Source organism: Dipodomys spectabilis, unplaced genomic scaffold, assembly GCF_019054845.1.
Source record: "Dipodomys spectabilis isolate Male_0828 unplaced genomic scaffold, ASM1905484v1 ptg000552l, whole genome shotgun sequence".
NCBI classification, from domain to species: Eukaryota; Metazoa; Chordata; class Mammalia; order Rodentia; family Heteromyidae; genus Dipodomys; species Dipodomys spectabilis.
The window spans coordinates 182,039-196,307 of NW_024871229.1; the positions used below are offsets into that span (position 1 = coordinate 182,039).

Here is a 14,269-nt window from a genome sequence, read left to right on the forward strand (position 1 = left end):
TTCCCAGCCTGTGTTAGTCAGAGTTAGCAGCATCAACATGCCGACCAGCGCATACGCATTTCTGAGGAACATTGTGATGCTTTTCAGCGTCTCTGAAGATGTCGCGTGTCTGGAAAGCCACTCTCCCGAGTTTGGAAGGGAGTTGGGCCCCAGCCAAGTGCAGCCCTGGCTGCACAGTCCTGAAGCCACCGCTGTGTGCGTGGCTCCCTCTTCCTTGCAGCAGCACTTAAGTTAAGAAAGGGCCAGGTGGAGGCCTGGGAATGAGATGTTGTGTCCTCAGTGTCCATTTTTGCTTCCCCAGCATGGCCAGGCTGATCGCCTGCAGAAGGAGGAGGTGCAGGCTGGAGTGGACGCTGCGAACTCTGCCGCCCAGCAGTACCAGAGAAGTAAGAAAGCTCTTCCAGGTTGGGGGGGACAGGGGGTGTCATCGTGGCTGTTACCACCCCCAGCTTGGTGTCGTGACAAGCAAGTCCTGTGGTGACACAGAATTCCTGAAATTCTAGGAAGACTCGCTTCTGCTGTGGCACTTGATGACTGGGGAGCTGGAGGAGCAGAGGCGGGGTGAGGGGCACTGTGTAGTCAGGTGAAGCACTGGGAGCTTGTGGGGAGCTGAATGGCAGCCGTGCCAGGCTCCAGAGGAAGGCAGGCAAAGGAGTTTAGGTGGACAAGCGTTAGCATGTGGGATGAATTGGGTGGGGAAAAAAACCGGGTGAGAACAGTAGAGACTGCGTGGTCACACTCATGGGAACACCTTTATGAGGAGTGGCTGATGTTCACTTACGTAGAGACAGTGTCTGTACAGAATGCACCTCCGTGAGCGCTGCCTGCTCTCCTCAAGATTCAGCCCGCTGCGTTTCTGTCCTGTGTCCTCTGCAGGACTGGCGGCTGTGGCAGCCATAAACGCCGCCATCCAGAAGGGAGTCGCAGAGAAGACGGTGTTGGAGCTGATGAACCCCGAGGCCCAGCTGCCCCAGGTGTATCCGTTCGCTGCTGACCTGTACCAGAAGGAGCTGGCCACCCTGCAGCAGCAGAGTCCTGAAGTGAGTGCAGGGTGGGCGCAAGGTGGTAGCGGGTCCCCACGCGCTCACAAGCATCTGGAGAATCCTTCCTCACTGTTCCCCACCCTTGTGTACAGCACAGCCTCACGCATCCCGAGCTCTCGGTCGCCGTGGAGATGCTGTCCTCGGTGGCCCTCATCAACAGGGCGCTGGAGTCCGGAGACATGAGTACAGTGTGGAAGCAGCTGAGCAGCTCAGTGACGGGCCTCACCAACATCGAGGAGGAGAACTGTCAGAGGTGGGCACCTGGGGGCCGGGTGAGAACACTGTGGGCTCTTCTGTCTTTCCTGCAGTCCCCATTGTAGGGTTTTGGACTGGTCTGCAGCCCCAGCCTCACTCCCCGCCCCCCCCACCCCGTGATGTCACTATATGTGTTTAAGTTTGTCAAATAGCCAAAGTAACGCCATTTCCTATCAAATGCTTCTTTAAAATCCTCTAAACCTGCCAGGCGCCAGTGACACACACCTGTAATCATAGCTACTCAGGAGGCTGAGATCTAAGGATCATGGTTCAAAGCCAGCCCAGGCAGGAAAGTCCATCAGACTCTTATCTCCAATAAACCACTAGAAAACTGGAAGTACCACTGTGGCTCAAGCAATAGAGTGCTTGCCTTAAGCTGAAGAGCGCAGGGACAGCGCCCAGTCCCAGAGTTCAAGCCCCACGACCAACAAAAACCAAATCCTCTAAACCTAGTCTGTTTTCATTCTGCTCCATATGGTCCCAAAGCAGGGACCAGTCCAAGATCCTGTGTTGCCTCTAGTTTCTATGTCTCTTAGTTTCTTTGCATCTAGAATGGTCCTTTCTTTCATGATACTGACTTGTTAAAGTGCTGGAGCCAATTGTCCTATTAAATATCCCAGCTCTCTCATATTTGGCATATTCTTCTAAGTTGGAAATGAGATCTAAAAGCTTACTAGACATGGTGGCTCACACTTTAATCCCAGCTACTTTGGAAGGTGTAGTTTCAGAGGATTGTGTTTGAGAGTAGCCCACAAAAAGTCAGCAAAACCTTCTGGGCAAAACCCTATCTGGGGCTGGGAAGGCAGCTCAGTGGTAGAGTGCTTACCTTGCATACACGAGGCCCTAGGTTCCATTCCTCAGCACCATATAAGCAGAAAAGGCCGGAAGTGGCGCTGTGGCTCAAGTGATAGAGCGCTAGCCTTGAGCTGAAGAGCTGAGGGACAGCGCCCAGGCCCAGAGTTCAGGCCCCATGACTGACAAAAAAAAAAAAAAAAAAACCCAAGTGGTGCTGTGGCTCAAGTAATAGAGCGCTCGCCTTGAGCTGAAGAGCACAGGGACAGCGCCCAGGCCCAGAGTTCAAGCCCCACGACCAGCCCCCCCCCCAAAAAAAATTACATGTTAAAAAAAACAAAACTATCTGAAAAGTAACCTAAAGCATGTGGCTCAAGTGGTAGAAGATTTACTAGGCAAGCACAAAGCACTAATCTCAAACCCCAGCACTTTTGGAGGGGGGAAAGAAAGAAAGAAAAAATCACAAGGTTGTCATAATTTAGTTCTCCGTTTTTGGGGATGCATACTTCAAATTGCCTCCTATCAAAAGGCATGAAAATCGTCTTTCCTGTTGCTGGATTAGGGAGACAGCTTATTCTACATTTTATATTTATCATATTCCTCTGTCACTAAAACATCATTTCTTCTGAATCTTTGCCCATCAAACAGTCCTTTTCCTATTACCTATCACCCAACATTTTTACCTGATAATTTTTTGCTTAAATCGACCTTTTTATGGATTTATCTTTCTTACCCTGTCCGTATTTTACTCGTGTGTGGCTTTGTTGGTGTCTTGGTAAATGAACTAAGGAATGCTGGTGGATGCTAGGCCAAGTGCTCTACAGCTGAGTCACAGCTCATCCTGGATGCTTAGTTCATTCTTGTTTTTAGAGGAATTGCTTGAGCTGCTGCCTCTGATTCTAGATTTGGGCTTACTTGGAAATTAGAATTTGGGGAATCAGTGGTTTTCCTTGCATTTTTACACTCTGTTTGAGGCAATACCCCACTCCCCATACCGGACATCCTAGAGGTCTTCGTTCCTTATTCCTGTTCTCATTCCTGTTAGCACAGTAATCCTGACACCATCTGTTTGTCTGTTTTGGTTGGTGTCTTGGGCAGGTATCTGGATGAGTTGATGAAACTGAAAGCTCAGGCACATGCAGAGAACAACGCCTTCATTACCTGGAATGACATCCAGGCTTGTGTGGACCAAGTCAACCTGGTGGTGCAAGAGGAGCATGAGCGTGAGTGGCCGCCCTGTTACCCCCGACAGCGTCGCTGGTAAAGATGCCTAAACTGCTCCACAAACCACAGTTGGACACGGTTTTCAGAATGCCAGGCAATTGTTATGACTATGTGAGCAGATCCAGTAAGAAATCAGCTGGAGTTGAATGTGACTGTTACTGTTACAGCTGCGCAAACAGGGCTTCTGATGTAAAGCACCTGCGATCAGGCCAGTGTGCTCAGGTTGAAAGCCCAGTCCTGGCTTCAGACACCAGCCACAAGTTCCAGCGTGATTGGCTGCAACTGTGGGGGCTCCCTCCACCCCTCATGCTTAAGAGTCTCAGAAAAGTGCTTGACTCCTGATGATAGCTTTATGATAAAGGAGATAAGTCAAGACAAGGTCTGGGAGTACTCCAGACACAAAGCTGTGCCCTTCCTGGCACTGATGCGTATCACCAACCAAGGAAGCTCATCTGAGCTTTGATAGAGAGCCAGATTTTTATTTCTGCCTCATTACATACACACAGTTGATTGAATTTTTGGCCATGTAACTGAACTCCATTTCCAGTCTTCTTCCTTTCCCTGGGATGACGAGGCAGGCTGATAGGATGGGAGCCAAGCCCCAGCCTCACAGTAGTACAGTTAATCCTCTCCAGCACACCAGCCCCGTCCTTAAACTTTAAAGGCGTCATAAATAGCAAAGACAAACCTGTCACTTAGGATATTCTTAGGGTTTAAAAAAGGCTGCTTCCCTGAGATCAGGGACAAAGACCAGCTGCATTCTATATTATCTAGTAGAGTCCTTACAAAAGTAGCAAATTCATGTAAGGTGCCTGGGAGAAAGAGTTTCTAATTTTAATTTGTATTTCCTGTGAAAAATCTGTAGCCGGTGAGTTGGAAGTGATTATTTATTTGCCTTGGAATAGGGAGCTCTGGGCATGGTCTTCCACTGACCTCCTGTTTGCATAATTTAAGACAGGAGGTTCCTAGGCTTTGTCCTTTCTCTATTTTTTTATTTGTATTTCTTTATTTTATTTTATTTTTTGCCAGTCCTGGGGCTTGAGCTCTGGGCCTGGGCACTGTCCCTGAGCTTCTTTTGCTCAAGGCTAGCACTCTACCATTTGAGCCACAGTGCCACTTTCGGCTTTTTCTGCGTATGTGGTATTGAGGAATAGAACCCAGGGCCTCATGCATGCAAGGTCACCTGGGTTCTATTCCTCAATACCACATACGCAGAAAAAGCCAGAATTGGTGCTGTGACTCAAGTGGTAGAGTGCTAGCCTTCAGCAGAAGAGCTCAGGGATAGTGTGCAGGCCCAGAGTTCAGGACCCACGGCTGACAAAAAAAAAAAAAAATTAAGAAGGCTACTTCAAACCTTGGGCCCAAGCAATACTCCTTCCTCAGCTTCCCTAGTTGCCAGGACTTGAGCTACGTACCACTGGCCCAGGGACCATTGGTTCATTTGTAAATTCCTTAATGGAAACACAGTGTCTTTTCTGTGGGCATTTAGGTATTTTGGCCATTGGTCTAATTAATGAAGCTCTGGATGAAGGAGACGCCCAGAAGACGCTGCAGGCTCTGCAGATTCCTGCAGCCAAGCTGGAGGGGGTCCTTGCGGGAGTGGCCCAGCACTACCAGGACACCCTGATCCGCGCCAAGAGAGAAAAGGCCCAGGTGAGCGCCATTGGGGCTGCTCTTCCTTCAGAGCTCTTCAGCGCTCCTAGATAGTTGTCTGTCTCTTCTGTCTGCCTCTCTCTTTGGTGTTCTGGGGCTTTGTGCTTGCTAGAGCCATGTCTCCAGCCTATATTATGTCTCTTTAAGTAAATATCAAAATATAAGTTCCAGAGCTGAGCACCAGTGGCTCATGCCTATCATCCTAGCTACTCAGGAGGCTGAGATCTGAAGATTGTGATTCAAAGCCAGCCCAGACAGAGAAGTGTGAGACTTAACCATCAAAAAGCCAGAAGTAGAGCTGTGGCTTAAGTGGTAGACTGCTCAGACACGGGGACAAAGTCCTGGCGCATTCATGTGCACACAAACACACACAGAAAACCTTACTTTATCATTCCAGCTTTGTAGGTTTTAGTTCTGCTGATTGGGATTCTCTGACACCAGCTTGGCTGGATGATTCTGAAGTCATGGTCTGCTTTTACTGCCTGGAGAGTCCATTGGGAGCCTGATGCCTGACTCTCAAAGAGGGTTTGCGAAAATAACCCAGGTTCCTTCCATGTGTGAAAAGGAAAGTAGGTTGGGGACATAACTTCTAAAGATAGCTCTCACTCATGTGGTAAGGTTTTGGTCAAAGGATTTAACTTTTAGAGGAAGTGGGTGGAGCTTGACACTTTTTCCTTTAGCTGTGGAATAACTTCAGAGTTCCTCACAAGTGTAGGAATAATTACAGGAAAATCTGCTTGACATTGCCAGGCCAAATCGGGTAAACTACCCTTTAGGTAGAATTGTCTGTTTTTAGACATCAGTTTAGCCTCTTAGTCCTATGAGCCATTTTGGGAATGGTTTAAAAAAAATTACCACTGAAATACAAATTTAGCAAGTCCAAATTTAGCAAATACAAATTTAGCAAGTATGATACCTTAATTCAAATTCAGTCTGTAGTTGGCTGTGGTGTCTTTGTGTGTGGTGCTGGAATTCAGGTACACTGGTCTTAGAGAATGAGTTGGGATGTGTTCCATCTGTACTTTTGGAAGTGTTTGTAAAGAACTAGCGAACTTGAAACAGAAATTCTCCAGTAAAGCTAGCACATCCTACTCAAGGATATTCTATGTGGAATATCTAAAACTGAACCAAAAAATGGCTTCTTTTTTATGATGCAAAGACTTAGGGCTGCTACTTTTGGAGGCTGAACCTCAGCCCCCTTGCTTATATGACCCCAAGCCTGTACTGACTCCCTGTAGTTTTCACATCGGAACTATTGTTTAGCATTTCCAGCACTTATTTCTAGGGCTCTAGGGGTTTGTGTGGTCACTTTCTATTTTTAGCAGTAGAAAGGGCCTGCAGCAGAGCAGGGTACCAGGATCTGCTGCTACCCCCATCTCGTTCCTTCGTTCTATTCCGTGCCCCTTTTCCTTTCCTGAGACTGAGCTTATTAAAAGTGGGACAGGCCTGGCATGCAATCTGGTTAGCCTTTCTTTCTAAAACTATCCTTTGAAAAGAGGACTGCTCTCAGTTTCTGATGCCCTGGGAGGCTTTGTACCCTGAGCAGCACTAAACTGGAGGGCTGTGGCCACATGGCTCTTGAGAGTGTCAGGGAGGGAGGAGTGCCAGCCTGCCAGAAGGTTGTGAATGCCAGCTGTCCAGAAGAGAATCTCTCTACTTTGCCCCAAGCCCAGACATTGAACTACACAGTCATGGTTGTTGACTTAAGTTCTTTATTCTGCCTCATTGAAGCCTTAGGAAACCATATTTACATAAAACAATGTAAGTGATTTTTCTTTTTGGTTGGTTTTGGGGCTTGAGCTCTGGGCCTGGGTGCTGCCCCTGAGCTCTTCAGTGTAAGGCTAGAGCTCTACCACTTGAGCCACAGTGTCATTTCCAGTTTTCTGGTGGTTAATTGGGGATAAGAGTCTCATGGACTTTCCTCCCCAGGCTGACTTTGAACCACTGTCCTCAGATCTCAGCCTCCTGAGTAGCTAAGATTATAGGCGTGAGCCACCAGCACCTGGTTTTTCCTCAGTACTGGGGATAGAACTCAGGGCCTCATGCTTGTGAGACAAGCACTGTATCACTGAGCCACTATTCAGCCTAGTTGCTGTTAGTCCAAGCGGCATGTTAGGTTTGCCAAGAACACTGTAAACATTTGACTCACCACCTGGCATGTAAAACACTTGGTGCACTTTTTCTGAAGAATGCTACACTAGTCTGCTGAATTGGTGCTGTCCATGAAGACCTTAAAGACATCTTAACAACAACAACAAAAAGAACCTCTTCCTCCTCGGAACAGCTAGCTTACAAACTACCTAGCAACCAAGATCTAACCCTCTCTCTCCTCGGGACAGCTAGCTGACCAAGCTCAGTCCAGCCACTGAGATCTAATGGTGTCTGCAGTAGTTGCCAGCTCTGGCTCTCACAATTGCAGGATACAAGCAGTAGAATAATCTGTCGTGCCAAGTCCCCATGGCTATGCTGACTTCCTGGGGCTTAAGTGGCTTTTCTGAATCAGACAGTGACAGCCAGATTCTTGCGTGGAGAAATACTAAGCAAAAGCTGGGTGCTGGTGGCCTATAATCCTATAGCCAGCAGAAAACTGGAAGTGGCGCTGTGGCTCAAAGTGGTAGAGCACTCGCCTTGAGCACAAATCGCTCAGGGACAGCGCCCATTTCCTGAGTTCAAGCCCCTATCAAAAAAAAAAGTCACTTTCCTGCATGGGCTGGTTTCGAACCATAACCCTCAGATCTTAGATCTCATCCTTCTGAGTAATTAGGGTCACAGGCGTGAGCACTGGCACCCGGATAGTCACTTCTTAGGTTTCTGTGTGAAATGTGTTTTGAAGTTCCCAACAACTGATTCAATAGTGAAGCTCTAGAATAGAATCTAGGATAAGTTTAGACTTTCTGCAGCAGCACCAGGCTTTAGATGTAATCATTAAAGGGTTCTGGCTAAAGTAAGACTTGACCATGTGAAGACGAGAGTAGTCATAGGGCCTGTCCGCATCCCGAGTGCTGCTTGCTGCACAGGAGGCTAAGGTGAGCACTGTGCCTTTGCGTGTGTCCCCGCTGCGACCACCGTCAGTCTGGGCCCCTCTTGTCCCTTTTAATGCTGACCCACTTGATTTCATCATCTGTCCTTCCCTTACTTTTGAGCCATTTTCCTCCTCATCTCTACGAGGCTTTTTTGTTGTTGGTCGTGGGGCTTGAACTGTGAGCTTGGGCGCTGTCCCTCAGCTCTTCAGCTCAGGGCTAGCACTCTACTACTTGAGCCACAGTGCCACTTCCGGCTTTTTCTGCTTATGTGGTACTGAGGAATAGAACCCAGGACTCATGCATGCCAAGCAAGTGCTCTACCACTGAGCCACCTTCCCAGCCCCTCTACCAGTTTTCTGATGCCTGGCTTTGTCTGCTGAGCCCCTATGTGTTGTGTTTGGCGCTTCTTTCCCTGTCTGATCTGATTGGTTCTTAGAAGCCCCCATCCCACATATCTTTACTGACATTGGTGACATAGATACTTACAGTTTTGCTTTTAATGACATAGGAAACCCAGGATGAGTCAGCTGTGTTGTGGTTGGATGAAATTCAAGGTGGAATCTGGCAGTCCAACAAAGACACCCAGGAAGCACAGCGGTGTATGTGTCCATGGCTTTACTTGTTTTGGTGGGGGGTGAGGATAGTGAGGTATTCTGTGTCCACCCTAACCAAGATCTCTGGCTGAGGGTGACGGGGGCTGCCCAGTAGGTGTAGTTAGGTGAATTCACATGGGAATTCCGATACTCTGCAGACCTTCACGTTGATACTTTTCTTCTGGCAGTTGCCTTGGGAGTTTTTGCCATTAACGAGGCAGTAGAGAGCGGTGATGTTGGCAGAACACTGAGCGCCCTCCGTTCCCCGGATGTTGGCTTGTACGGAGTCATCCCCGAGTGTGGCGAGACCTACCAGAGTGACCTTGCTGAAGCCAAGAGGAAAAAACTGGCAGCAGGTGAGTCATGAAAAAAATGAAATGTGCCTGACATGAGGCAGTGGCGCACGAGGCGACAGACCAGGGGAAGCTTGCTTTCATGCAGCATGGAGAGCTAGGCTCATCTTTTACAGGGTGTTTGTGGTCCTGGTTATCTAAATCTTTAGGAAGTTAAGCCAGTTGTAGTAGAGAATGACAAGAGCAAAGTCATATTAGTTCCATCACTGTACTTCATAGTTTTTTGTTGTTGTTTTCTGTCGGTTGTGGGACTTGAACTCTGGGCCTAAGCGCTGTTCCTCAGCTCTTCAGCTCAAGGCGAGCTCTTTACCACTTGAGCCACAGCACCACTTCCGGTTTTCTGGTGGTTTATTGAAGATAAGAGTCTCATGGACTTTCCTGCCCGGGCTGGCTTTGAAACACAATCCTCAGATCTCAGCCACCTGAGTAGCTAGGATTACAGGCATGAGCCACCAGCACCTGGCTTCTTCATAGGTTTTTTTAATTCTTTATTTTTATTAGGACTTAGTAGTACAAGGGGATTTTATAGTGAAAATTCCATAGGTGCATTCAATATATTTTGAGTTCACTTATCTATTAGCCCCTTTTCTTCCTTCTTCCATCCTCAAACAGTATTGATAGGTTTCATTATATACACATGCACACACATTTATATTTACACATATCTACATATGTATATATATATAAGATAGATAGATGCAAGGTGATCCCATCACCCTCCATTACTCTCTCCTTTCCCCCCTGCCCACCCCTGCTTTCTTTGCTTAATGCATTTATGAATGAGCTCGAACAGTACACAGCCAGTCTAGTGGAGCCCTGGGCTGCCCCTACACTGTTGAAGATCCAAGAGCAGGTTTGGAAGCAGGCCTCATGAACACGTGACATTAGGCGGCATGAGGAGTAGGGCTCAGTTTCTTTATCTTCCCTTCCACTAGGGGACAGCAGCAGCAAGTGGGTGAAGCACTGGGTCAAGGGTGGATATTATTACTACCACAACCTGGAGACGCAAGGAGGAGGGTGGGACGAGCCCCCGGACTTCGTGCAGAATTCGAGGCAGCTGTGTCGGGAGGAAATCCAGGTAGGTCTCCTTTGTTGTTATGAGGAGGTGGGGGGAGGGGGTAGGAGGAGGAGGAGGAGAAGAAGAAGACATCCTAGACTGGCTCAGAGCAGCAGTGTGTCAGAACTCTGACACTTACAAAGTATGCAGTACTATTGGGAGAAATTGGTTTTTGGTGCTTTGGGGAAGACAAAGGCAGAAGGGAGGAAAAGCAAAAACATGCTATATTCTCTCTCTCTCTCTCAAGTGAGCATCTCAGTGGGTCACAGATGATTTTTTTGCCACTGTCCTCATTCTAGCTACAGCAGCAGCACCTTGTTCATGCCCTGGCTTAGAACCCCAGTCTGGGCTGTCAGGTCAGGTACTCTGTCAAAAGAGCCACTTTTCTGGAAAGAAATCTGATTGTTTTGCTGCACTGATTGAAAACTGAACATTCTTACTGTCCACAGCAACAGCCCAACCCATCCAGTGTGCTTTGTGAGACCATTAGCAGTCTGAGTATGAGAGTGTTCCACACCCTGGCCTTCTAGGCCTGTTGAACTCAACCTACCACTGTGCCTAGCACAATCCGTGGGGAGAGGGGTGGGTGGAAGAAGGAGGGGAGACCCATGTCAGCGAGGGGTCTTGGCTGGCAGTTTTTTAGCAGGGGGTGGCGCACAGATGTGGGCCTCAGTAAGGAGGAAATAAATGCCTTTGCAGAGCTCCATCTCGGGGGTGACTGCTGCGTACAATCGAGAACAGCTGTGGCTGGCCAACGAAGGCTTGATCACCAAGCTGCAGGCCTGCTGCCGTGGATACCTGGTTCGGCAGGAGTTCCGAACCAGGATGAACTTCCTGAAGAAACAAATCCCTGCTATCACCTGCATTCAGGTATTTCCCAGCCCAAGACCCACACAGCAGGCGGCTCCTAGAGCAAGAGAATAAATGTCAGCCGTGCTTCTTAACATCTGGCTTCTTCCTCATCTTTCCGTGTGCTTAACAGTGTGTGAGGGGGGCACAGCAGTTTGGGGCACCCCTCCCTCTTGTCGCCTGTCACTATGTCTTTTGGTAAGGTTTGAACCTTGAGCCAAACAAGGGGTTTGAAAGAATTCTGAGTCAGGAGTTCTGGCCTGGTGTGGCCAGACCTGTGAAACTCTGTGCTGACATGCTCTACCCAGACTTGCCAGCTCGAGCCTGGGAGGGAGCATGAGGGCATGCAGATGTCGGGGCTTGGTCGACACTAGAACTGCCTCATTGTGCAAGAGTACTCGGAGTATCAGCGTGAAGGACTGTTTTAGCTCCCACCATTCTTGGGAAGTAACGCAGCATCTGTGATATTTGGCACCTTTAGTCCCAGTGGAGAGGATACAAGCAGAAGAAGGCATATCAAGATCGGTTAGCCTACCTGCGCTCCCACAGAGATGAAGTCGTGAAGGTATGGCAGCCACGCATGCTTCTCCACGCAAAGGGCAAGAGGGGCAAGCTGGACTGAAGGACATTTCTAAGCTCAGGATCCTTCCCCACAGATTCAGTCTCTGGCCAGGATGCATCAAGCCAGAAAGCGCTACAGAGACCGCCTGCAATATTTCCGAGACCACGTAAGTCCCGAGGGTTGGCAGGCCAGGAGAGATACTTCTGTCACAGATCTGTGGACAGTGAGCAAAGTGTTCTTCCTGTTCCTCAGATAAATGACATCATCAAAATCCAGGCTTTTATTCGGGCAAACAAAGCTCGTGACGACTACAAGACTCTGAGTGAGTAACGAGCCCAGCGGGGCAGAGTTGAGGTGCTTGAGAGCCAGGTGGTCCTGAAGGCCTGGCTGTGGCAGCCCCTTGGCCAGCACGTGGCTAGTTGTCTAGCTGCCACCACATAGCCCCTGCATGACTGGGGAGACTGCACGTGGTAGCTGTGTGTCTTACGCAGGACTGGAACTCAGAGCAGGCTCTGGTAGCTCATCTCCTTGATGCCTGTTTTTTTCCAATGCCAGTCAATGCTGAGGACCCTCCCATGATTGTGGTCCGTAAGTTTGTCCACCTCCTGGACCAGAGTGATCAGGACTTCCAGGAGGAACTTGACCTTATGAAGATACGGGAAGAAGTCATCACCCTCATCCGGTCCAACCAGCAGCTGGAGAATGACCTCAATCTCATGGACATCAAAATTGGACTGCTTGTGAAAAATAAAATCACACTGCAGGTATGGCCTGTGTGCGTATATTGTGTGACTTTGTGTAGCTTTGACCCCTGCTTCTCTTCCTAACTCACAGAGATAGTCAAGCTAACTTCTTTCTCAGCTGATAATGCTGTGAGAGTTTGTTAAATTGAAATCAAAGTTTATTAGAATGTTAGAAAAAAAGGTAAAAAAAATCTCACAGTCATCTTGTAGTCTACATTTGTATTCACTGTTGGTGGATGGGGCTGTCTGTGTGATTAGAAACCTTGGTATGTTCTAGACATTCCTCTGCGAGTTACCTCCATTCCACCACTGCTTCACATTTAGTCTGTCTCCACATCTTTTTATGGATTATTTTGCAGTTTCTGTGCAGAAGTTATGAGCTTTGATTACATTCGGGGGGAGGGGGGGGGAGAGAGAGAGGTCTCTATGTGTTCAAGGCTGACCTCAAACACCTGGGCTCAAATTATCCTCCTGCCTCATCTTCCCAAGTAGCTGAAGCGATAGGCATGAGTCACCATGCATGTGATTTTAGTGTTTATTTTCTCTTTGCAGGACTGGAATTGAACCAACTGTCTCATACATGCTAGGCGAAGCTAACGCCATGCTTGGCTTAAGACATGTTTTGTCTTTTGTCTTGTTTCATTTTCTTTATTCTTTTTTTTGGGGGGGGGAGGGGGGACTGTGCTATAAGTAAGCTGATGCCTTGGGTATGATAGGCGAATGCTTCCACTGAGCTACAGCTGAACTCCACAAGATTGTTTAGTGCATGCCTCTAACCCCAGCAAGTGGGAGGCTTAGGCAGGAAGATGACAAATTTGAGGTCAGCTAGGACTCTATAGGGAGACCCGTCCCAAAATGTAGAGCATAAGTAAACAAACATTTTTAAGGTAGATTTCTAGTCATTGAATTCCTGATTTGACTGGGTGGACATTTGTCCCTGAAGCCCGCCTGGAGAAATCAGGCTCAGGTCCCATATGGGACATGAAAGTAGGAGTGGGGTAGCTTGGGCTGCTGCAGAGGGGTGGAGCTTCACAGTGTGTAGCGGGTGCACCAACAGCAGACCCTCGGGCGGGCAGCCTCTGACAGACGTGCAGCTGCCAAGAGTTTCACTCCCGTGCTTTCCTCTTGAAAACTCCTTTGCTCTTTGTGTGGTCTCTGTTGATAGGATGTGGTTTCCCACAGTAAAAAACTTACCAAAAAAAACAAGGAACAGTTGTCTGACATGATGATGCTAAACAAGCAGAAAGGAGGCCTGAAGGCTTTGAGCAAGGAGAAGAGAGAGAGGCTGGAAGCTTATCAGCACCTGTTCTACCTACTGCAAGTAAGTGGTATTGTAAAATTCTGCTAGTTTACTTTTCCTTCGATCTCTCTGGAAGTTCTTCTGATTTCCACAGACATGCACACGTGCGTGGTGGCCACTTACTTCCACGTACGTGGATCGGCGAAAATCCACAAAGTAGCAGCATTAGGTAGTCATCCCTCGCTAGCTCACCTTCACTTATTGCTGCTTCACAGACTTTCACTCAGGTTCCCGCAGGTCTCTGGAACCTAACTCCTGCGGCAGGTGAGGGATCACTAGGGTTTTTTTAAAAAACCCACAATACAGCGAAACCACAATAAGTGAACCACAGTATAGCAAGGGAAGGCTGTGTCTTTAGTGCTTGAGCTTGGAAAGCTCATTTTGCATAAGCCGTGTTATCATCAGGGAAGTACTTTTTCCTTGGTTTTCTTTCAGACCAATCCCACCTATCTGGCCAAGCTGATCTTCCAGATGCCTCAGAACAAGTCCACCAAGTTCATGGACTCTGTGATCTTCACCTTGTACAACTACGCATCCAACCAGAGAGAGGAGTACCTGCTCCTGCGGCTCTTCAAGACGGCACTCCAGGAGGAGATCAAGTACGAGCAGATTTCTGCAATTCCACAGACCTCTCCCTGTGGTCACAGGGGCACTTAATTCAGATTCAGCCCTTGCCTGTGCCTTTTCCTGATCTCAGTTCATTTATGAAAAATACACTAAAGAAGTAACCGCTTGTAAAAGACAGGGTCTTACCATGTAGCCAGATGTGGTGACACACATCTGTAATCCCAGTTTTCAGACTCTCAAGTTTGAGGTTACATT

At 48.2% G+C, this 14,269-nt stretch overlaps 1 protein-coding gene across 2 annotated transcripts in view; it reads left to right on the forward strand.

Annotated features, from left to right (window-relative positions):
* The window catches only part of Iqgap1 (IQ motif containing GTPase activating protein 1), a 73,320-nt gene that overhangs the window by 39,636 nt on the left and 19,415 nt on the right, over positions 1-14,269 (forward strand). For both annotated transcript variants that reach the window (XM_042670420.1, XM_042670421.1), the window contains exons 11-25: positions 302-386; positions 877-1,040; positions 1,136-1,296; positions 3,189-3,313; positions 4,804-4,967; positions 8,499-8,589; positions 8,772-8,939; positions 9,872-10,014; positions 10,693-10,863; positions 11,324-11,407; positions 11,499-11,570; positions 11,657-11,726; positions 11,960-12,168; positions 13,313-13,468; positions 13,883-14,046. In XM_042670420.1, the coding sequence (XP_042526354.1) occupies positions 302-386; positions 877-1,040; positions 1,136-1,296; positions 3,189-3,313; positions 4,804-4,967; positions 8,499-8,589; positions 8,772-8,939; positions 9,872-10,014; positions 10,693-10,863; positions 11,324-11,407; positions 11,499-11,570; positions 11,657-11,726; positions 11,960-12,168; positions 13,313-13,468; positions 13,883-14,046 (2,027 nt within the window). The remainder of the gene's footprint in view (positions 1-301; positions 387-876; positions 1,041-1,135; positions 1,297-3,188; positions 3,314-4,803; positions 4,968-8,498; positions 8,590-8,771; positions 8,940-9,871; positions 10,015-10,692; positions 10,864-11,323; positions 11,408-11,498; positions 11,571-11,656; positions 11,727-11,959; positions 12,169-13,312; positions 13,469-13,882; positions 14,047-14,269) is intronic.